Source organism: Brienomyrus brachyistius, chromosome 20 (genome assembly GCF_023856365.1).
Source record: "Brienomyrus brachyistius isolate T26 chromosome 20, BBRACH_0.4, whole genome shotgun sequence".
Classification (NCBI taxonomy): domain Eukaryota; kingdom Metazoa; phylum Chordata; class Actinopteri; order Osteoglossiformes; family Mormyridae; genus Brienomyrus; species Brienomyrus brachyistius.
The window spans coordinates 15,635,303-15,658,252 of NC_064552.1; the positions used below are offsets into that span (position 1 = coordinate 15,635,303).

Here is a 22,950-nt window from a genome sequence, read left to right on the forward strand (position 1 = left end):
GCTGAATAAGCTCCATGTCAGTCTTCCCTGTAAAGAAGCTCCTATTACATCTTCCGGTCTGATATAAAAAGGCCAGTGGAGTCAAAAAATCCAATCAGTTGTTTTCAGCAGTGCAGAATTCTAAAAATAAGCGACTGAAAGCTGAAGTGAATAACATTTATTATCTTGTTACAATGGCACATGCCAAGGGGCATTATATATAAAGCATGTGAACAGTCAGTTTGTCAGAATCGGTCCATGCCTTGTCCTGTCCATTGTTTCCCAATTTGACCAACAGGTGTCACTGGCCATTCCATTTGTTCCTCTGTGTTTAGCATCTTCACTATCCCTTGTGTGTTCCTCTGGCTGAGTGTGCAGCTAAGTAATTGGTGTGTGTGTGTGTGTGTGTGTGTGTGTGCGCGCGTGCGTGTGTGTGTGTATATATATATATATATATATATATATATATATATATATATATATATATATATATATATATATATATATATATATATATATATATATATATATAGAGAGAGAGAGAGAGAGAGAGAGAGAGAGAGAGAGGGGCAGCATGGTGGTGCAGTGGTTAGCACTGTTGCCTCACACCTCTGGAACCCGGGTTCGAGTCTCCACCTGGGTTACATGTGTGTGGAGTTTGCATGTTCTCCCCATGTCGTCGTGGGGTTTCCTCCGGGTACTCCGGTTTCCCCCTTCAGTCCAAAGACATGCTGAGGCTAATTGGAGTTGCTAAATTGCCCATAGGTGTGTATGTGTGCGTGGATGGTGTGTGAGTGTGCCCTGCGATGGGCTGGCCCCCCATCCTGGGTTGTTCCCTGCCTCGTGCCCATTGCTTCCAGGATAGGCTCCGGACCCCCTGCGACCCAGTAGGATAAACGGTTTGGAAAATGGATGGATGGATGGATATATATATATATATATATATATATGAAGTATGCTGGCTATCAAGTAATTTTGTGAATGTACAACTAGATGAGAGCAAATAGCATTCATACTGTGGAAATTCATAATGGACAATTTATATTGTTTGTGACAGTTTGTATATTTTTCATGGCATTTCTTTTACCAACTACTAAGCAATAATCAGTTATTTTACAACACTGTCCTCACCCAAAAAGTGGTGGATTTGGTGTCCTGCTTTATGAACCTTTGATTAAATGGCTCTGTGATGATGCCCTTAAAGTAAATTCCCAGCCTCTATCTTCTTCCTGGGTTTAAGCAGTAACACTAGTGCCATGAGGTTTGAACAGATTTAAACTCTATATAGTGGGGTTGTTTGTCAAACACTGAATCACTGTGGTGAAAGGAATGATGGTGTAGCAATTGGTAACCCTTTTGACATCTCAGGGCTTGTCATGAAAGGCATTCAGAATGGAGGGTTTTCCCGTTTGATGGGTGAATTACCACATTACCACAGTGCAGTCACCATGACAGAGGAGCACCAGACCACTAACCTGTCATAGAGTAATAAGCACAATCAATAGCAGAGAACATATCTACTAATGGGCATAACTCATGGAAAATGAATAATATCCTGGTCCTTGACCTCTGCTGTGCTGTGACCTCGTATGAGGTGGAGTCTATTATGTCATTCTTTGTGTTTTACTGAAACTGGTATTTCGTGTTCCAAATTAATGATAGGCAAAACAAACAAGATAGTCACTGCAGACTGAATGCATGTATCACACTTTGGAGGTGAGACTTTATAGGACGAATCTGATACATTCAGTTACCCATATATTGACTTTTATTAAGATGAACAAAAATGTTAACGTCCAATCTTGCAGTAACACTATTTTGCTGGAAATAGAGGAGGTAGCCTTGTAGTTTGTGTTTAGGGTCCCTGAAATGTCTGTTGTGGACTGGCCTCCTGTCCAGGGTGCCCCCCTGCTCTGTGGTTTAACACAACCCTGCAGTGGATGGATAGTTTATTTAGATGTGTTTTTTTGTAGCTACGTTAAATGTTTTTATTTATTTATCATAATGGTGGAACCCCAGAAATTTCATTGCCATGACGGAGGAACAGGCCAGAGAGGGAGTGTAGCCTGGCAGCATTGCAGACTGTCAACATCCCATCACCTCCCAGCTGCTGTTCCTCCACCCTATGCTGCCTGGGGCAGGCTCCATGCCCGGTGACCCTGACCAGGACAAGCGGATATAAGATGGGTGAATGAATAAAGACAACACACTCAGCCCTCCTGGGGGCTTTGAAGAGACCTCCTGTGCCAAGGGAGAGAAACTTTACGTGACGTCCCAGGTATTGTGATTGATCCCTCGACACTTTACATAATGTTACAGGTCATGTGATAGATCCCTTGACAACTTGCATAATGTTATAGTTCATGTGATTGATCGCTTGACATATTGCATAATGTTACAGGTTTCATGACTGATCCCTTGATACTTTGCATAATGTTACAGGTTTCATGACTGATCCCTTGATACTTTGCATAATGTTACAGGTTTTGTGACTGATCCCTTGATACGTTGTATAATGTTACTGGTTTTGTGACTGATCCCTTGATACTTTGCATAATGTTACAGGTTTCGTGACTGATCCCTTGATACGTTGTATAATGTTACTGGTTTTGTGACTGATCCCTTGATACTTTGCATAATGTTACAGGTTTCGTGACTGATCCCTTGACACTTTGCATAATGCTACAGGTTTCGTGACTGATCCCTTGACACTTTGCATAATGTTACAGGTTTCGTGACTGATCCCTTGACACTTTGCATAATGTTACAGGTTTCGTGACTGATCCCTTGACACTTTGCATGATGCAGTGGGTCTTGTGACTGATCCTTTGCATGTACTGTGATGCACCTGCAGTTCATGCCCTGACTTTCTTTCTTTCTTCCTTCTGTTTCTTTCTGATGGTAGATGGATGTACCTTGACATCAACTGTGGCAAGAGCTTCCTATATGTTCCATGATGACATTTTAGCATTTTTGGAGACTTCTTTCAGCATCTTGCAGTGTGCTTTTGGGCTGAACTTGCTAGGACGACCTGACCTGGTCATGTTGCCAAGTGTTCTTCACCTGTAAATTATTTTTCAGACAGTGGGATGGCTGAGCTGAGACCTTTTTATATCCCTCCCCAGACTCATATGCATCTACAAGCTTCTTTGAAGGCATCAGTGAGCTCTTTGGATCTCACCATAGTGATACCACTCAAAGAAGATTTACTATTGATGTGTTCATATTTCTTAATAAAAATCTAAATATTTGGTGTCCTATTTTCTTCAGATGACTGTTTAACAAAGTGTCAGATATTTTTACACACAGTGCTAATATAAGTAAATATATGCAAATAACTTGCTGATCCTGACCATGATAAGCAGTTTGTAGATGGATAGATATAGGTAATCCTGTTAATTCATCATTGAAATCATAGTAACAAGGCATGAACATTAATAATAAACACATTATTGCTGCAGCAGCAGCAACAACAACAACAAATAAAAATGCAGATACGAACAGAATAATACTTGGTAAGAACGTTACCATAAAGCAAAGTGCGTATTTCAAATGGATCTCTGTGTTCACCTATATGTTTTTCTGTTTTACTATAACCAACCTGCGATCACAAAACTCAGTCGTACTACACATCGTATAACCAATGGCTTGGACGCACAATCTGCGTAGATCGTCACAGCGCAATCGCTTTATTAATATTAATATCACGGTGCGCTGACGTAATCCGTAATCTGTTCGTGTTTAGGTTGGTACAGCATGAAAAACATCTACACGTTGCTTGAATAGAGTACAACAGTGTATATTCGGAAAGGCGTTTATTTTGCGCAGATCTCAGACCCAAATGGATCCGTGGGCGACGCGGATCTCGGGAAACTGCCCCGGATACAAGCCGAGTCCGCAGGCGCTTCTCTGCTGTCCGGGCAGCAGCATTGGAATGATGCTGTCAAAAAAATTATGTGCCAAAAATGGCAAGAAAATCAAGAATCGGGCCAACAGAAACACGAAACCCAACAAAATCTCTCCGTACTTACCCCCAGAGGTAGGCTGAAATCACATCCGTCATTAAACCTAATGCGACACCATTATTCTTAGCGATTTTGAATTATTATTACGGTTGCTTTGTAAATCGACTAATTAGCTTTTTTTCTTTATACTTCAAGATATGTCGCATAGTTTCAGTGATTTTGATTACAGATTATGGCCTGTGACAGGCATAGCAAGGGGACCTCGCATGTTACTAATGACGGTGATATTCTAATACCAAGCTAATCGCTTTTCAAGTTAGGGTAGTTTTTGACAATAATGATGAAATTAATGAAAATTTCACAGAAATTCATAACAGCCCAAATTAAGGGACAGAACGATTAATCACATATGTTTTTTTATCATGATCAACTATGAAAATAAATGACTTGCATTGTTCTTCATAGTTTCTCAGTGAAAAATAAGTAATTAGGCTACGTGTGCGTGTAATGCAGTTTGTTCAGTTATATATATATATATATATATATATATATATATATATATATATATATATATATATATATATATATATATGTGTGTGTGTGTGCCTAAATTACTTTAGTCTCTAAACATCACGTCACAGCAAACAAGAATCACCCTTTTATTACATCATCATCCTCAGCAACATCCATCCACCTTCCAAACAGGTATTGTGGTGAAGGTCATGGGGGTTTAGAGAATACCCCTGGGGCATCAGAGGGCATAAAGCTGGGACCACCCTGGAGTGGATGCTGATGTATTGCAGGGAAAATACACATAATCATGCAATACAGGCAATTTAGAAAGGTCAGTTAGTGTAAATGTGTGTATTTCGACTGTCATGTGGAAAACATGCAGCGCCACAGACACAAAGAGGAGGTGGGATTCAACCCTTGGGTGCCCTGTTAGTATTATTATTATTATTATTATTATTATTATTATTATTATTATTATTATTATTATTATTGGCATCATGGCAGCAATGTGTGCTTAGATGAACTGGCGTTCCATCCAGAGTGCCCTCTGCCCCCTGCCCTCTTTATTCCTGGTACAGACTCCAGGCTCCATTTTACCCTATACTGCATAAGGGGATATGGAGATGGATGGATGGATGGATGGATTTAGAAATGAGTTTAACCATTCTGAACCTCGACTGTAAAGTTTTATTTCTTCCAGCCAATTATTTTACCATGTTTCTTTCAAAGCTAGGAGAATTGTATGGTTTATTTACTCTCACTCTTAAGGTACTGTCAGTTCTGTCAGTTCTGTCAGTTCTGAGGCGACTGTATTTCGCAACATTTGACAAAAGAGTGAAACTAGAGGCTGGGCCATAGTGCTCTGGTTGTCTTGCATAACAGGACTTTACTACAGTAAAAATAATCCCATACGCTTTCCTTATTATTTTGTACTCTGTCAAAACTAAAAAGGGAAAAAGTCAAATGCTCACACTGAGCGTAAAGGATAATAGGATTACAGTCAGCGCTCTCTGTTTGACCTTAGCTCAGGTTGTGCTCCATATGGCTGATTACCTCAGTAGCATTTCAAATTCAACATCAATGGCTTCTCTTCCCTCAGGCTGAAGAGGGCAACGTGGAGTACAAGGTAAGCCTTTCCACCATTGATTAAATAAGTCCCCCCCCCCATTATCGGTTGTGCAGATATTATAATATAAAAGTGTAAAGTGATCATTATTACTATCATTACTTGTTTTATTTCTTATTACATTTTTTGTGCTGTTTTTTCAATACACTAGAGATACATAAACAATTATTTGCTCTCCATAAGAGAAAAAAATGTAAGTGAAAGTAAGTTTTAGGGTCGGAGAGCAGGATGACAATGGGGGTTAAAAGCCGTGCTCAAGGACACAGGGGTAACACGATATATATATTCGCCTATATCATGATTACTGTGGCAGCTATAGGATTCAGATCCACAACCTTCCAGACCCAGATGAGCACAGATCCATCACCAATGAGCACCATCACCTCATATACATATTACATTAAGGGAATTATTGATGTTTTAAATATTATTTTCCATTGTAATGTTAATAAAAAAATAATAATAAGCGCAGAACCAAAAGTATGTGGAAATCACTGCTTTTGTAGGTGATATTTAGATGTACTGCAGTGTACGATATTCGCTCTTAGCGTTTGCTGTGTCTGCAGGTTTCACTTGGCCATGCACGACAGCTACTGTCGTTCAAATTGCTTTGTCATCAGAGATTATGATGGTGTTCTTCACACCTGCTTTACAGAGGGTCACATAAAAAAGGTGAACATTTAAGGAACACTTGTCTCATAGCTGATAGGAAGCCAATATGCAACAGTAGTGTGAGCGACAGCGGAAGATAGTGAATCATATGACCTTTATAGCCTCACATCCCTCTGTTTTGAGGGGGCTAGCTTCGCCTAAATGAAAAACAATAACTAAGGAGTTTAGAAATCCAATGTCTTAGTAAGTAATTGCGATACAGTTATCTGTCAACACCCAGGTAACGTTGCTGCTAATGTGAACCCAAAATTATCCATTTGAAAAAGATGCTTAAACTGCAATTAGGCTTCATTTAAAATATTTCTGTCGTGACTAGTACAGGCAGGGAGCGGGGAAGTAGACAGAGCCGGGAAATCGGACGAACTAGGGATTTAATCGTACAACAAGGAACACGACACACCATAAACCGGATGGACGTCAATGACCGGACTGAGGAAAACATACCTAACGCAGACTTAAATGCATTGAACTAATGACATCAACAAGAAACAGCTGGTAAACACGGGGATTCCACACGGGGTTAACAAGGGGGCGTGACACACAGAAGGAGCGGACAATCGGAGCAGGACAATTTCTAACTCTTAGTGTATTAATACTTCCAAACTACAGATTTGCGTTATATTGCTTCAGTAGCTTGATAGCTATAGACACTAATCTTTGTAGCAGTGGGCTAGGCTAACGTGTAGCATATTAATGGAAATCTAACCAGTTTAACCTTCATACACGGCCGTCTGCCTGTATTTAAATAACATCAGCGTTTTTAGGCTTAGCTTACACATGGACGTGTGTTTCAGATACTTACAACATCTCTACTTCGAAGGGGTAGCTTAATAGCCCAATAGTTTGACCTTTAGAAGATGACTGACTTTATTTGAATGTTTAGTTCTGACGGCACCTGGTAAAAACTATGGGTCAACTAAGCACACTTTGTTTCAATTCTGTTTGCAACTCAACTCAAACCAATCAATGCTTGCAGTGCATACTAGTAGTGGATAGGGAGCGTGATAGAATGTGAATCACCTAATCTAGGCAGGAAGTGACATGAAAATAAGATATATTGTGTTTGCAACGCAGTCATGTAATACAAATTAACTATCAATATAATAAAAACATCAAACTTCCAAAAAACAGAGCCCCCCTCAGTCTTTATGGCCGTGACACTTCGGCCCTACAGGTTTTATGACTAAAGCTTGTGAACCGTACGGCCTTCGCAGCTGAAGTTGGTGAACCCGACCCAGTACCGCTTTGAGCACCTGGTGACGCAGATGAAATGGAGACTGCAGGAAGGCCGTGGCGAGGCTGTCTACCAGATCGGCGTGGAGGACAATGGAATGCTGGTGGGCCTGTCCGACGAGGACCTGAAGGCCTCGCTCAAGACACTGCGCAGGATGGCTGAGAAGTATGAGCCCTGTACACTCCCACAATTCCTTGAACGTTTAGCAGTCAAGGTTCTGGATCCCAATTTGGCTCCAAACCGACCCATGAGTCACATTTAAACTATACGAGGCTAAGCTTTGATTTCCCCCCCCCTTGTCTCAAGGGTCGGTGCTGATATCACCGTTCTGAGAGAGAGAGAGGTGGACTATGGTTATGACGTCTCCAAAAAAATTGCTGAAGTTCTGGTGAGGAGAGTACCAGACAACCAGCAGGTGGGTTTTGTCTTTTGTTATAAATCTGTTATTAACAGATGTTGTGGTGCTAACATTTGGCCATCTGTCTGTGTGCAAGTTCCTGGACTTGCGAGTGGCAGTTCTGGGTAATGTGGATGCTGGGAAGTCTACATTGTTGGGTGTGCTGACCCAAGGAGAGCTGGACAATGGCAGGGGACGTGCACGCCTCAACCTCTTCCGGCATCTCCACGAGATCCAGACTGGCAGGACGTCCAGCATCAGCTTCGAAATACTGGGATTCAACAGCAAGGGAGAGGTGAGGGAAATCATGTGTCTCCCCTGTGTCAGGCCAGCTATGCTGAAAGGTTTGCAGTTGCAAAGGTCAGTGATAGTGAACATACTGTTATTTGGCTTTCATGGATAGAAAATTTTGAATTTTGACCACCACCTATCACTGCAGGTGGTAAATTACAGTGGCTCTCGCACAGCAGAGGAGATATGTGAGAGTTCCTCGAAAATGATCACCTTCATTGACCTGGCTGGACACCACAAATACCTGAAGACCACCATCTTCGGTCTCACAAGCTACTGCCCAGACTTTGCTATGGTGGTGGTTGGCGCAAACACAGGCATTGGTAAGCAGCTCTATTCATTTAAGAACATAAGAAAATTACAAACGAGAGGAGGCCATTCAGCCCATCAAGCTCATTTGGGGAGAACTTAACTAATAGCGCAGAGTTGTTTAAATCTTATCTAGCTCTGATTTAAAGGAACCCAGGGTTTTAGCTTGTGCTACACTAGCAGGAAGACTATTCCATATTCTAACTATACACTGTGTAAAGAAGTGCTTCCTCAAATTCATTTTAAAATGTTCTCCCGCTAATTATCACTTACGGCCATGAGTTCTAGTATTTAAATTAATATTGAAGTAGCCATTTGGATGAACAGCATCCAGACCTGTTAGAATCTTATATACCTGGATCATGTCCCTCCTTAGTCTCCTTTGCTCGAGGCTAAACAGATTGAGCTCAGCTAACCTCTCCTTATAAGACATTCCTCTAAGACCAGGAATCATTCTCGTAGCCCTATGTTCCACCTTTTCCAAGGCAGCAATGTCATTCTTAAGGTATGGTGACCAAACCTGCAAACAATATTCTAGGTGGGGTCTTACCAAGGAATTATATAATCGTAGCATCACTTCCCTTGTCTTAAACTCCACACAGCTAGAGAGGTAACTCAACATTCTATTGTCCTTTGTTATTGCTTCCATGGAAGCATCAACATACACACCGAGATCTGTCTCCTAATCATCTACCTTTATTTCAGTGGAACCCATAAAATATTTGTGCTTTATATTTCTGCTCCCTGCTTGGATTACCTTACATTTATCTATGTTAAATTTCATCTGCCAGATCTCAGCCCAGTCGCTAATTAAATCCATATCCTGTTGTAGCCTCTCCGACACTAGATCAGTATCTGCTACACCACCCACCTTGGTGTCGTCTGTAAATTTAACCAGTTTACTGTATGTATTGGTGTCAATACCATTAATGTAAATTAGGAACAATAGTGGTCCTAAAATTGAACCATGCAGTACCCCACTATGAACACAGGCCCACTGTGACATTGTAACATTGTGACATTTGCCAATTGCAGATTATGAAATGGTATTGATAGTACAGTCGGATAGTGATGTGTGATTAAGTTATGAGGTAAAAGTGAGAGCAGAAACTGCAAGTCTGCAGAAAAAGCCACTATAGCCTGCAAGCCTGCTTTGATTTCTCTGTTAGCCTACAGGCCTGCTCAGATTCTTTTGTTACCCTACAGACCATCTCAGATTCTTTTGTTACCCTACAGACCATCTCAGATTCTTTTGTTACCCCACAGGCCTGCTCAGATTCTTTTGTTACCCTACAGACCATCTCAGATTCTTTTGTTACCCTACAGGCCTGCTCAGATTCTTTTGTTACCCTACAGACCATCTCAGATTCTTTTGTTACCCTACAGACCATCTCAGATTCTTTTGTTACCCCACAGGCCTGCTCAGATTCTTTTGTTACCCTACAGACCATCTCAGATTCTTTTGTTACCCTACAGGCCTGCTCAGATTCTTTTGTTAGCCTACAGGCCTGCTCAGATTCTTTTGTTAGCCTACAGGCCTGCTCAGATTCTTTTGTTACCCTACAGACCATCTCAGATTTTTTTGTTAGCCTATTAGCCTGCTCAGATTCTTTTGTTAGCCTATTAGCCTGCTCAGATTCTTTTGTTACCCTACAGACTATCTCAAATTCTTTTGTTAGCCTATTAGCCTGCTCAGATTGCCTGTTAGTCTTTAGACCTTTTGCAGTTGTTTTGTTAGACTACTGACCTGCTCAGATTGTTCTGTGAACCTGTAGACCTGCTCAGATTATTTTGCTAGGCTACAGGCCTGTTCAGAATTCTGTATTTGGCCTACAGGGGTCTTCACATTACCCTGTTAAGCTTCAAGGCCTGCTCAGATTCAATGTGGTTGAAATAAAGCAACCCTGTACTAGATAAATGGCACAGAAGATAGATGAATTGATGGATGGTTGGATGGCTGTTGCAATTTAGCTGAATGCATCAATTAATCAATCTTATTGCAGTTTTCCTATGGCATACAGGAACCAGGCTATCCCCAACCTGTACCATGAAGACATCCCAGCTCAGTTAAATTTTCCATTGTAGAAGGGTCAGCTCGGAGAAGGCGTTGTCTGGAGAGCAACAGTCATGTAAAACTGAAGAGACTTCTTGTTTACTGTTGACGCAGTGTACATCATTATGTACTACATGACAATTTCCACTAGCATGTTTGTGAGAATCGGCGTGTCATGTTAGCATTAAACCAGGGCTCTCAAGTTTCATCAAAAGTTTGGTGTGAGATTATGTTAGGGGTACAGCGTGTGTCTGACGGTCAATGCGTGAGACTTGAGAGCCCAGCCTACCGCATTCATCGGATCTTGCTCTGCCACTTCCTCCCTGTCTGCACTCCATATGTGTGTGCATCTATGTGAGAACGTGCTTGCAGCGGGATCACATGTAACTTATTTTGGAATTTACCAGAAACAACAAATGCTATTTTCTGATTGGCAGGTAGGTGGCTATTAATTCTGTCTAACTTGGGACAGTCATTAACTCCACTCCGCTTGCCTGCACATCATCCAATAATTCTATATAACGGCACACCTTGGTGGCCGTTATCCCTTACTTCTCAGCATGAGAAACACAAGGTGTGGCATGTGAGCATGTAAATTCAAACGGGGAAGATGGTGGTGCAGGAGGTAGTGTTATCGTTTGGCAACTGGAGGGTTGCAGGTTCGAGCCTTGGTTCCTATTGACCCCATCAAAGTGTCCTTGAGCAAGACACTGAACCCCAAATTGCTCCCGGTGAGCAGGTTGGCGCCTTGCATGGCAGCTTCTGACACAGGTGTATGAATTGGTGAATGTGAGGCATAAAATGTAAAGTACTTGTAGGAGTAGAAAAGCTCTATATAAACGCAGTCCATTTACCATTTTACCATTTAAACTGGTTCAAATGTGTGTTTCTCACAGTCAATGCTGGATTTAAGGAAGCACTTCTTTACACAGCGTGTAGTCAGAGTATGGAATAGCCTTCCTGATAACATAGTGCAAGCTGAATCCTTGGGTTCCTTTAAATCAGAGCTAGATAAGATTTTAACGACTCTGAGCTATTAGTTTAGTTCTCCCCAAGCGAGCTTGATGGGCCGAATGGCCTCCTCTCGTTTGTATAGTTCTTAATGCGTGAGACTTGAGAGCCCTGATTATACGCTAGTAGAATTAGCATTGGCTTGCGTACGTTTGTATCATCAATTCATTACTTTTAGCCATTCTATAGTACTTTAAGAAGGAGGTTAGTCATGCATACTAACAGGGCCACATGAGCGTGGGTATAAGTCAGGTTTGACTCGCATAACTTGCAATGGAAAAGCAATTCTTCAGGGCTCGGCTCGGGTACAGCTCGCTTCTGGGTGGCAGTGGAAAAGGTGTCCAGCAGGGGGCACTCTGGGCTATGTGAAGCATTTATGGTCATTACGCTGAGTTGATATAATGGCCCCACCCACAGCGGGCACGACTCGGGAGCACCTGGGCCTGGCCATGGCGCTGAAGGTGCCCATCTTTATCGTGGTGAGCAAGGTGGACCTGTGCGCCCGAGGCACGGTGGAGCGTACAGTGAGGCAGCTGGAGCGCTTCCTCAAGCTGCCCGGCTGCAACAAGGTGCCCGTGGTGGTGTCCAGCACGGACGACGCCGTCACCGCCGCTCAGAAGTTCGCACAGTCGCCCAGGTATGTCGGGGTCAAACCCCCCCTCCCCCCAACTTAATTCTTCTAATTATCAGATTGCTATCATGTTGCTTAGGGCAGGCAGTGTGTTATCTCCTCAGTAGGAGTGTCCTGGCATGGCTCCACATGCAGATAAAAATACTCTGTAATTAAAATAAGTAAGTCTCTGAAAAGACTTCCTGCTGAGTTTGAGACCCCCCCAGTGCACAGTTCAGCGGGTATGTGTGAGGGCTGTATCGCACCCTGCCCCCCCCACTACGTGATGCCCTCTCATCCATTTGATGCCCTTGCTGCAGCATCACGCCCATCTTCACCGTGTCGAGTGTGTCGGGGCACAGCTTGGACCTGCTCAAGGTCTTCTTCAACATCCTGCCCCCCCTGAGCAACAGCAAGGAACAGGAGGAGCTCATGCAGCAGCTCACAGAGTTCCAGGTACCCAACTCTGACCTCTAACCCTTGACCTCTAACCTCTATGGAGCCTGTCTCTCTGTTCACATACAATATTGTGCAAAAATCCTACAGTCAGAGAAAATGTGTAAAGTTATTTAACTGGATAGTAGGGGCATATTTGCTCAAAAAACACAATTTAACACATAACATTATTAACAGTAACGCAATAAAAACTTCTTCCATTTTCCAAAAAGTGAGATCTTCTTACATGTATTTGTTAAATTTCTCCACCAACTCAAATAATTGATTAAATTAATTAGATAATTTACGCAGTGAAGTATTGATTAGGCAAACAAGATGTGCTAGTGGTCGTGTCAATAAATACATTGGTGTAATGGATGGTTTCTGCAAACACTGGGGTGACTTTAGGGGGGGTCTTGAAATATCTAAGTTGGCACTTTTGTCAGACATATTATCAGTTTTACACCGAGATGAAGACCATTTAAAAGACCTTCTCTTTGGCTGCCTAAGACCTTTGCACAATACAATAGATTCAGATTCGTATATCAGTAACACACTGACTCGTCGATGATCTCACATTCACAAACGCTCACCCACAGCACCAACCACCAGGCCGCCTGTCTGTGACTGCCCCTTAGGTGGATGAGATTTACACGGTTCCTGAAGTGGGGACAGTGATAGGAGGCACCCTCTACAGGTCAGTCAGTGCCTTGCCCCCATCTTCCTTAACCCTGGAAGGTAAGACCTGCCCTACAGAGGCCCTCCAACATGCCTCATCCCCAACAGCGGGATCTGCCGGGAGGGCGAGCGCCTGGTGGTGGGTCCCACGGACCAGGGCGAATTTCTGGACCTGACGGTATACAGCATCCAGAGGAACCGGTCAGCGTGCAGAGTCCTGCGGGCTGGCCAGGCTGCCACTCTGGCTCTGGGAAGTTTCGACCGCTCGCTGCTTCGAAAGGTGCTGAGCTCTGCTTTCCTGGACTAATTAGCTTTGCTCACGTTACTCTGTAGAGCAGGGGTCAACAACCTGGGACTCACAAGCCACGCGTGACTCACTACATGGCTGCAGCTCTTCTCAGAACGACAGACGCATTCATATTTCCATGTATTAACATATCATGAAAATACTTTTGTAAAGATAATTTATTTATGAGTTAATATTGTTTTTCAATTAGATATTTCTTAGCTCTATGTGAATTAGGCTGTCTGTCGTGAGCCTCTGCAGCATATTAACTGCATCGTCCACATCTTCCTCAAAGTCATTCTTTTCGACGAGATTATGTCTCCGGTGTGACATGTGTAAAAAAAAGGTGTAAAAATGATTTACTCTCCGAAGTTTTCTTCAGTGCCCGAGATTGGATGTAGGTTTCAGCGTTGATTGCGATTCCTAATTCTTTAATATGCTTTTTGTAGTAAATCGTCACCACGTCTTCCCAGGTCTGCGTAAAAATTATGATGTTTTCTCTGATTTACACGTTAGAGCCCGCTGATCCAGTTCGGAGTGGTGAGTAAATTCCGCACTCCTCAGTCAGCACAGTTACAGTAGTGGAGTGGAGAGTGCAGGACAGACGATTGCAGAGCCGAACGAAAGGAGAGGCGAGGGTGAAGGCTTTCGTTAGACACCCCCCAAAATTGTTTTTTTATATTATTTTCTGTAAGTATTTGAAGCTTTGTTTTTGTGTTAAATGCATAAATACCAATATCGCATTTTAAAAATCATACGTATAACCTTCTCTGCCCATTATGTTTTTTTGCAAATCTTGGGTCAGACATTTAGGATAAAATGGCTCTTTGCTTCAAGGTTGCCGACCCCCTGCTCTAGAGTAATACATTTCGTGATGCTTGAAATGGATGTCAGCCAAGGTATCCTTAAGTATTATGGCTTCTAGTTTTCCTTTGGGATATACTTTATCTCGTTCAATATAAGCAATTTTAACAAGGTATTAAGAGTATGGAACTAGATATCCTCAAAGGATTTTATTTGGCACAATTTTTACTACTTCAGCAAGCTTCTCATTTTCTACTTTAAAGTTCCATTGAGAAAACAAACTTTACAGATTTGAAGTTACAGAAGCACTTTGTGTTCGGGTCGAATTTCCGAATGCCTTGAAGTTCTGTGACACGGCTGACAACAGTTGGGTTCTGTGTTTGCGACTATCCCTGCGTGTAGGGCATGGTGATGGTGAGCCCGGAGATGGAGCCCACTATCTGCTGGCTGTTCGAGGCCGAGATCGTCCTTCTTTTCCACGCTAAGACCTTTCGCAAAGGCTTCCAGGTCACGGTGCACGTGGGGAACGTGAGACAGACGGCCGTGGTGGAAGCCCTTAAGGGCAAGGTGGGTCACCTCCTGACTAAAAACTGCCTTTGAGACTGATGATACTTCATGGTCTCGAAATGCTTCATCTTCCAGGTTGCCATGATTCATTACTACTAGTTTCTTGAGTTTAATTAGCTATTGTATCTTAAACCTTTGGATCTTAATTAATATAAGGGTTTTAAAGTCATATTGGCTAAAGGCATCAGCTATCAAAGAGCTTATGGACTTTTCAATAACCAGTAGTCCAATACAAGTCCTCTTGGGTTCAATCCTCACTGTGACAAATCAGCTTTCTGTAGCAAGAAGAGTTTTTAACTCAATAAAGATGATAAGCATAAAGCCAGATTCAGTCCGGCACAATGGTTCACTGTTATGTCAGTCTGGCTCTTCCTTTTCAAGCAGGTAGAGCTGCGCACTGGGGAAAAGGCGGTGGTTCGCTTCCGGTTCATCAAACACCCGGAGTATCTAAAGGTGGGGGCCAAGCTGCTCTTCCGGGAGGGTGTGACCAAGGGCATCGGGCACGTCACGTACCTGCAGTCCGTCTCTCCCAGCCAGCTCCGATTATAGACCCAGCAGAGCCGGTTAACAGTCTGAGTATTAGATAATGTTTTATCCTTCAGTACCAGCCCCGTGCAGCAGAGGGCAGCTGTGTGCTCATTCCCATTATCTTTGACTTTATTACTAGAGCTACAGCTTTAGTGTAGAAACCCAGCTTAGCTGACCTCATCCCATTAGGCAAAATAAGCTGCTATATGTACTCATGGAGGATTAGGGTTTAATGTGGTCTGGTGCCTCCTGTCCTTATTTTAAAAAGGAGTGTTCTTCATAATGGGAGTGCATCTTGTGACATCTTTATCAATCAATGACTGTAAGGTGTTTTTGAATTATTTCTGAGAGTATAGTTGAACCGTGAAACCTTTCAGTGAAGTAAATTTTTTCCTTGGTAAAAAACTGCTTGAAATGTCCATGAAATAAGCATTAGAATCGCCTAGCTGACTTATTCTGGACTTATCGACTGTGCGAAATTTTCTTTTTTTATTCCTCTGTTTTTGTTATAAACATTTTTGTTTCACCGGGGTAGTGTAATGCTTTAGTGGGTGGTGCTGTGAACACTTCTCCTCTACACAGCTGTGGGTTTGACTCCTGCACTTGGCTATGATTTCACACGCTGCGTGCTTGTGTGCAGGTCGGCCCCCAAAGACAGGTAAATTGGTGCACCTGTGAGGGACTGGCCTGCACTTCAGTGTTTAGCCACCTGTGCTTGAACCACCTTCGTATTTCATATACGATGTTGTAGTGGTCACCAGTTTCCAGTGCTTCGGGTTTGTTGACACAGTCTTCTTCTGTCGTGAGATCTTCCAGGAATTTTGGTGGCCGTTTATGTCCATATAATCGGTCTGCATCACCGTATCTAGCAAAACAGAAAAGTTCTTGTTTGAAGAAAAAAAATCTAAATAGTGCTACTAGTGCCTATTATATTTTATGGCTTGGACTTCATTGTTTTGCCTTGGGGTACTGGTGTAGCCTTGACCAGTGTTTCCCAACTGGGTACTTGGTGGCCCCCAGATTATCCATGTTTTTGCTCCCACAAAGCTCCCAGTAGGGAACAAAAACACGGACCATCTGGGGGTCTGCAAAGACTAGGTTGGGAAACACAGGCTAGACATATAAACACAGTTCTTTATGTGAGCTTCTGATTGACTCAGTGTGGGGCTTGCTGTGGTTTTTCCTTCTCTGGTTCATGGTCAGACGCGTAACAGCCCGTTGTGGATGGGTGCAGATACTAAGTGTTCCTTGTTGTATCTCATACGGTGATCCTGCTCATCTGAACATGGTGGTTTGTAGCCTGAGACCTCGCTCATGCATAATTCCTTCATACATTTAACAGATGTGATGTGGACAAGCATGCCAAACCAGTACAAATGCTGTATGGTGCAACTGCAGAATATACTTTTAATTTCAAGGAGGAGGAAATACACTTTAATATTATATAAATTCTAACTATATGTATAAAATGTGGCTATAGAGATGTTTGATTTGTATGTTGTCCGAGAGGCTAATAAAGACTGACTATTATCCTGTACAGGATAAGCATTTGGATGATGAAAGATTGTATGAAATCTGTATTTGGAATAAATGAAGAGTCTGCTTAAACCATCTACTGCCCAGTGTGGTGAAACGTAGCATTAGAATACTAGTGTTAGAACAGAAACGTAAGTGTGCCAATAACAATCCATTTCACATTGTGTATGTAAAATTGCTGCACAGGAGGGGAACAGAATAATCAGCTTGCAAAAAATTGATAATCATTTAGTCCTTCCTGGTGATACCAGTGTAGGACTACACGGAATATTCCCACCATAAACGCTAGTGCTTATACATTAGAAAAATGAAATGTCATGATTTTTGATTTTCAGTTGCCTGCTTTCTGCAGGGTAAAACAAAATGCCAAGATGAATCAGCGTTGGAACTCTTGGATAGCAGAAAAGTAATAAAATTCAGACACAAGTGCTCAGGAAAAGCAAAACGTCACACTGATGTTGCACTCATAGATAATCCTTAGACATGATGGGTTTGCACATGTAATTTCTGCCCTCTGATTCCTTGAGTATAATCATATTTTACAGCCATTCAAATGATTCACATGTAAATTCCCGGAACTTGTGACGCATACTGGGTGACTAGCTAAAAAAATATGAAAGTGGTACATTTTATGCCGGAAATTGCACTGGTCAGCAAGAGAGCGAGTCCGCTTTCAATAAATGGACTGGGTAGAAAATATAATTATCTTCCTAAATGATACCACTTTGATTTTGAGACCTTAATGGAAGTCAGCAGTATATATTTCTTTACCTCATCTTGCATTTAAGGTGAAATACATAGTAAATCCAGCACGGAGTTACGCTCCTCCACCACTGACCTCCGTGTAATAAGTGCTGGCATAAAGCAGGCAACAGACATAATTGGAGGTAGAAGTCGAAACGGCCAAACGGAGCGCGTCATAAATCATTTTGTTACAATGTTTCAGTACGGAGTGGCACCACAGTTTTAGAAATAAAAGTCTGGCTGCTTCGTAGCACCGTGACTTCAGTCGGCAGCAGCTTGTCACACCCCCATGGCTGTGGTCTCCTTCGGCACTCCAAAGACACACGGTGATGCCGCCAAATGGACATCTCTGAGCGCCCCGTAGCGTCTTACCGGCAAGACCACCCCCGCTCCAGCCTCTGCTCAGTTGCAGGAACCCGCCCCCCCATTAATAAGCAATACCTGTAAATAACTCACTGTACTATTGTACATACTGTATTTATACCATGCACTCCAGCACTTGCACATTTGTGTACATTTATACATCCATCAACAAGACATTAACATTGTATTTAACAACTGGACTGTATTTGAACATTGTGTTGTCTTGACTACTTCTGTATGAGCCATTGACAGCCGGAGCGGAATTCCCTGCATGTGTGAACATACTTGGCCAAATAAACCTGATTCTGATATGCCCTGATGGACTGCTGTACTTTCCAGCCCCAATGTGACCAGTTAGAAGATGGATGGATGGATGTATGTGCTTCGGTTTTGGAACAAGTAACCCATGTCCACAGCACACATACAGCCTTGGCAATAAAAGCATGAAATGTGCACAACAGAAAAAGCATAACAGGTGTGAGGTTGTCCACATGACATCACAGGGGGGGTAAGGAGGGGGGACACTCCAAGATTTCTGCTGCAAAGTATTTTATTTCAGTGATCTCTACAGGCAACACAAAAACATGTTTGGTTTCGAAAATAAAAACCCTACTGTTAGTATGCGAAAAAGTCACCTAGGGGTGACAACAGGGGGATTTCTGACGTACGGAAAATGGGGTTCCCAAAAAAGTGACGGCCCTGAGACTCGGATCTAACAGGAAAATTTTTACCAATGTAAGTGCAGAGGAATCATGTGTTACTCAGCTCCTCACGAGAGCTGAAGCCTGTTTCCCTCACAACATGTGTTTGTCATTTGGTTTATGCAAATACATGCTTTAGTTTGAGTCCTATCAATGTCTCAGTCAGCTTCCATAAAGCAGTGAAGCTGTCTGTTTAAAATCTACAATTTGGCAGCAGAATGAAGGAATCAATCTCTTCTTTTCGAGAATGCTAGTAATATTTACAGCCTTTGTCAAAGCATGAAGAATCACGCGGACAGAATCGCAATCTCCGAAAACATTCATTCTGTCTTACCACGGTAACAGCAAGGCAAATCACATCTCCACAGAGCCGAACACACAGACAATGTTTCTTCATCTGAAAAATTACAAAATCCTTCAAAAACAGTGTCACTAAGATATACTACATTAGGGTCCACTGTGATTGACAACAGACAAAAAAGAAAACAAGGATGTCTAACATGGATCGCTGTTTCTGACAATAACAAAGAAACATGTCCATGGAATTTCTGGAATCTTCTCAAACATACCTTTTTTAAACATTCCTCATACCGAAACCTCCAATTTCTTATTTAAATCGGATTGTTCTATTGCTAATCCATTACCCTAACAAAATAAATGTGCATATAAACTCCAGAAAGGTCCAAAAACTCTTCAGAAAAATACTGTCAGTATGAAATTCCCCATTAAAACCCGGAATTCCACTGTGCGAATCTGTACAAATATACAGGTGAAAATATTTGAGGTTGACGATGAGTTTGAGGTTCACGCCGAGCCTTACAGCCATGCAGAAGCCATGACGCTACGCCCAACTGGCCACAGAGTCTGTGAACTAAGCCAGGCTCCTCTGCCTTGGCTTGATCCTTGGATACAGCTGTTATATGCAGGGGGGGGGGGGTATGGGGGGGCAGAAAAAGGGACAAATTAATCTTTCCTTTATATTTTCGGTATGTGCTTGTATTTTAAATATTTACTCTATGCATCTCTTTCCGGTCATTACAACGAGAGCAATCTAAGTGCTGAAAGAAAATGTTACGTTGTTGCTGACAGGTACTACATAATTAGCTCTAAGATGTTTGCGTCTGTAATGAATATGTACTGATTATTCCCTAAAGGGAATGGGATGACCTCACAATCAGCCAATAACAGAGGGTCCCCAGGACTGGAGTTGACAACCGCTGCTTTATTATTGGTCGATTGAGAGGTCGTCCCAAAACCCCGCACCTACACCAGTCCTCCGTGAAATAGCTTCCTCACCCCTGCCCTAAACAATACAGTATAACAAATATTCCATACATTTACATCGTATCAGGTATTGCAAGTGATCTAGAGATGATTAAGTATACAGGAGAGGGAAAGAAAAAACTCCATTCATTATTCCAGGTGTGTGTCATTTTATATTTTTAACTCTTTTCACAAAATCCTTATAATGCAATGCAGCAAAATACTAATTGCAGTAGCTGAGGGTAAATGAATCCCCATTAAGCAGGACTCATAGCTGAAATTCTGCATTTACCTTTACATGCATCCTATAAGTCAATGACTTCAGTTCTTATGTACTTATTCAGCATTTTCAAAGAAACAAGTCTTCCTTACTGAATATTTACAGTAAATTAGGTCAGTTACACTAAAGAGCTTCTTTGTTTGCTAAAATGAAGATAAAGGTTTAATTGTGTATTAAACTGGAACACTCAAATTTAACAGAAATCTGTGAAGGTTTCATTCATTGATAACCGCTGGGACAGCCATCTTGAGAAAGGCACTGTATACAAATGAATACAACTAGATTAAATTAATTACGGAGTGTGAAACGCTGGACGTTTGAGCCAGGGTAGAGGTGGGGGTTTTGGTCAGTTGACTCACCCCCAGCAGGTTGCGTGGGATGTAGCCCTCTTTGTCCCCGCACCGAGACCACCACCACTCAACCTCATCCTCGTCTTCACGCCGCAACACCGTCATGCAGTCGCCCTCTCTGAAGTCCAGCTCATCCTCCTTCTGTCGCTCGTAGTCCCAGAGGCCATACACCACTCCGCGGTTCATGATGCCCATCTTCTCCTGGACGCCTGCGGCAGAGATGGCACGTTCACATCCAGAAAGTACAAATCCGGACCAAGATTTAGCTTCAACCAACTGAGTACCCTGTGACCATGACTCGATATGCTCAACTGATAGGTTGAAACTAAATCTTAGTCTGAATCTGTACTTTCTGGACCTGACCTATCCACTGGGCTGTGGTTAGAGTGAGCAGCACAAGTTCAGACAGAGCTTGTGTTGAATCTGGTACAGAAATGACTCAAATGGCTTTTAAAAACTCCAGTGTACACAATCCTGAACACAGCAATGCACCCCCTGATGACCTTTCACCCTGGGTGGTCCTGATTACAGCCATCCCATCATTCGATTCCATTACTCCACTATGATGTGCACGTTTCCTTTAATGACAAATTAATAGTGTAAATACTATACAGCAAGCCTGAGTTCATCTGCATTTCGGGCCGATGAAGAACCTAATCCTTCGTGAAAGCAGGAAATGATACCTGATCTCATTCACACACACACAAGTAATTTAACCCAAAGTGCTTAGTTATGTGATGACATACCACCCTGAAATATTCCATAGGATATAAGGTTACAACAGCAGCCAGTTTGATTAGAAATGCACCCGGGTGACTGGGGAGTGACCCCAGAACTGGACTCCCTTACCATACAGGAACTGGGAGCACTGGGCGTAGCCGTCCTCCATCTCCTCGCACTTGTCAGCCGCCGTCTGCATGTCGCTGTAGGTGGCGGCGAAGACAGCGGCCCCCGACTCCACCAGGAACTTGCACACCTGCACGTTGTTGCAGGAGGCGGCGCAGTGCAGCGGCGTCCTTGGGGGGGTTGCGTGGGAGCAGCGGGGGTTAGGGTCGCATTTTCACTCAACGGACCAAGGCTACAGGAGTGGTGGCCAGAGCCCAAGCAGCGCCCAAATGTTCCCGCTAAAGCGGTGAAATCCATTGTCTTTAGCTTTCTGCGAATGCAGTCAAAAAACTAAAAATGCTGAAAGTATTTTGTTTGGTTACTTATGGTTAAGGGTACGCCACAGAAACGAATGGAGAGTCCCCGCAATGATCGGAGTGTATGAGCTGCGTGCCTGTGTATGCGTGTGTCCTGATGGACTATCCCCCCATACAGGATGCTCCATTATTTCTGGGAAGGGCTCCTTAATCCGAATAAACGATTACGAAAGCTGGGTGGATCCCGGAAGCTGACGTCAGCCGCAGAAGCACCTCTTACACACGGCATAAACATGATCTGTGTACGACCTGGTCTACCATGATCGAAAGCTCCCTACCCAAACATCTCATATGACCATCTCCGCACCACCCAGAAGCTCACCAGCCGTCGCTGTCGGCAGCGTTGACGTTGACACCGAACTGCACCAGGAACTTGACGATCTCCGTGTGTCCTGCGCAGACGGCGTTGTGCAGCGCGGTGATGCCTTCGTCGTTGGGCATGCTGGGGTCCTCCACCTAAAGGCGTAAACACCATCTGAACATCGCTCCCCGTCGTCATGTCGAAGGGGCCCGAAACAGGCGAGTCTCATTACAGATGCCGATACCAACCACAGTTCTCTCCGTGGATGCGCCCAGAAATAGCTTCCATTTTATGACCGTCTATTCAGGACATGTGTCCGATTTACAAGCGGCAGATGCTTCACACAGAATCCAGTTTCATCTATCAGTGAAGAGGACCTTTTGTAGCCTATTGCCCAATTCTAGCTGAAAAACCATTAAGGGTTTCTTCCAAAAATTCTTTGCCAAAGTCATCCTTCAGAGGAACTCACGAATACTGCAGATTGGATGCCTTTTATTGCACAATACAGTCACTTAACACATTCTACATGCTCATCTAGACTATCCACAGACCAGGAACTTTTATGCTCTGTTTTTCATCTGCACAAAAACCCCAGACAGCGAAGCAGGTAGCAAAATTCGGATAAATGATAAGAACATACATTTACAAATGAGAGCCAATCCAGTGTGTTTGGAGAGAACTTAAGTAATAGCTTACAGTTTTAGTTTGTGCTGTACTAACAGGAAAACTATTCCATACTCCAACTACACGCT

At 42.9% G+C, this 22,950-nt stretch overlaps 2 protein-coding genes across 6 annotated transcripts in view; one reads left to right on the forward strand and one right to left on the reverse strand.

The window, feature by feature from the left end:
• The first annotated feature begins 3,633 nt into the window (after positions 1-3,633).
• Positions 3,634-17,069, forward strand: LOC125715421 (GTP-binding protein 2-like). 2 transcript variants are annotated; one of them, XM_048986913.1, is made up of 12 exons: positions 3,634-4,018; positions 5,557-5,583; positions 7,470-7,654; positions 7,796-7,904; positions 7,984-8,181; positions 8,326-8,500; positions 11,968-12,187; positions 12,481-12,616; positions 13,234-13,292; positions 13,382-13,553; positions 14,766-14,930; positions 15,312-17,069. In XM_048986913.1, exons 1-12 carry the CDS (start codon positions 3,821-3,823, stop codon positions 15,477-15,479), a joined length of 1,812 nt encoding a protein of 603 aa, XP_048842870.1. In that variant the 5' UTR covers positions 3,634-3,820; the 3' UTR covers positions 15,480-17,069. The 2 variants fall into 2 exon arrangements, with proteins under 2 accessions (XP_048842870.1, XP_048842871.1); XM_048986914.1 differs by having other exon boundaries at positions 3,635-4,018; positions 15,315-17,069.
• A 1,564-nt stretch (positions 17,070-18,633) lies between these two features.
• The window catches only part of LOC125715404 (apoptosis-stimulating of p53 protein 2-like), a 30,176-nt gene continuing 25,859 nt past the window's right edge, over positions 18,634-22,950 (reverse strand). For all 4 annotated transcript variants that reach the window (XM_048986836.1, XM_048986837.1, XM_048986839.1 and 1 more), the window contains 4 exons: positions 22,220-22,353; positions 21,545-21,711; positions 20,705-20,904; positions 18,634-19,715 (listed from right to left, as the gene is read on the reverse strand). In XM_048986836.1, coding sequence (XP_048842793.1) covers positions 19,674-19,715; positions 20,705-20,904; positions 21,545-21,711; positions 22,220-22,353 — 543 coding nt within the window. In that variant the 3' untranslated portion in view covers positions 18,634-19,673. The remainder of the gene's footprint in view (positions 19,716-20,704; positions 20,905-21,544; positions 21,712-22,219; positions 22,354-22,950) is intronic.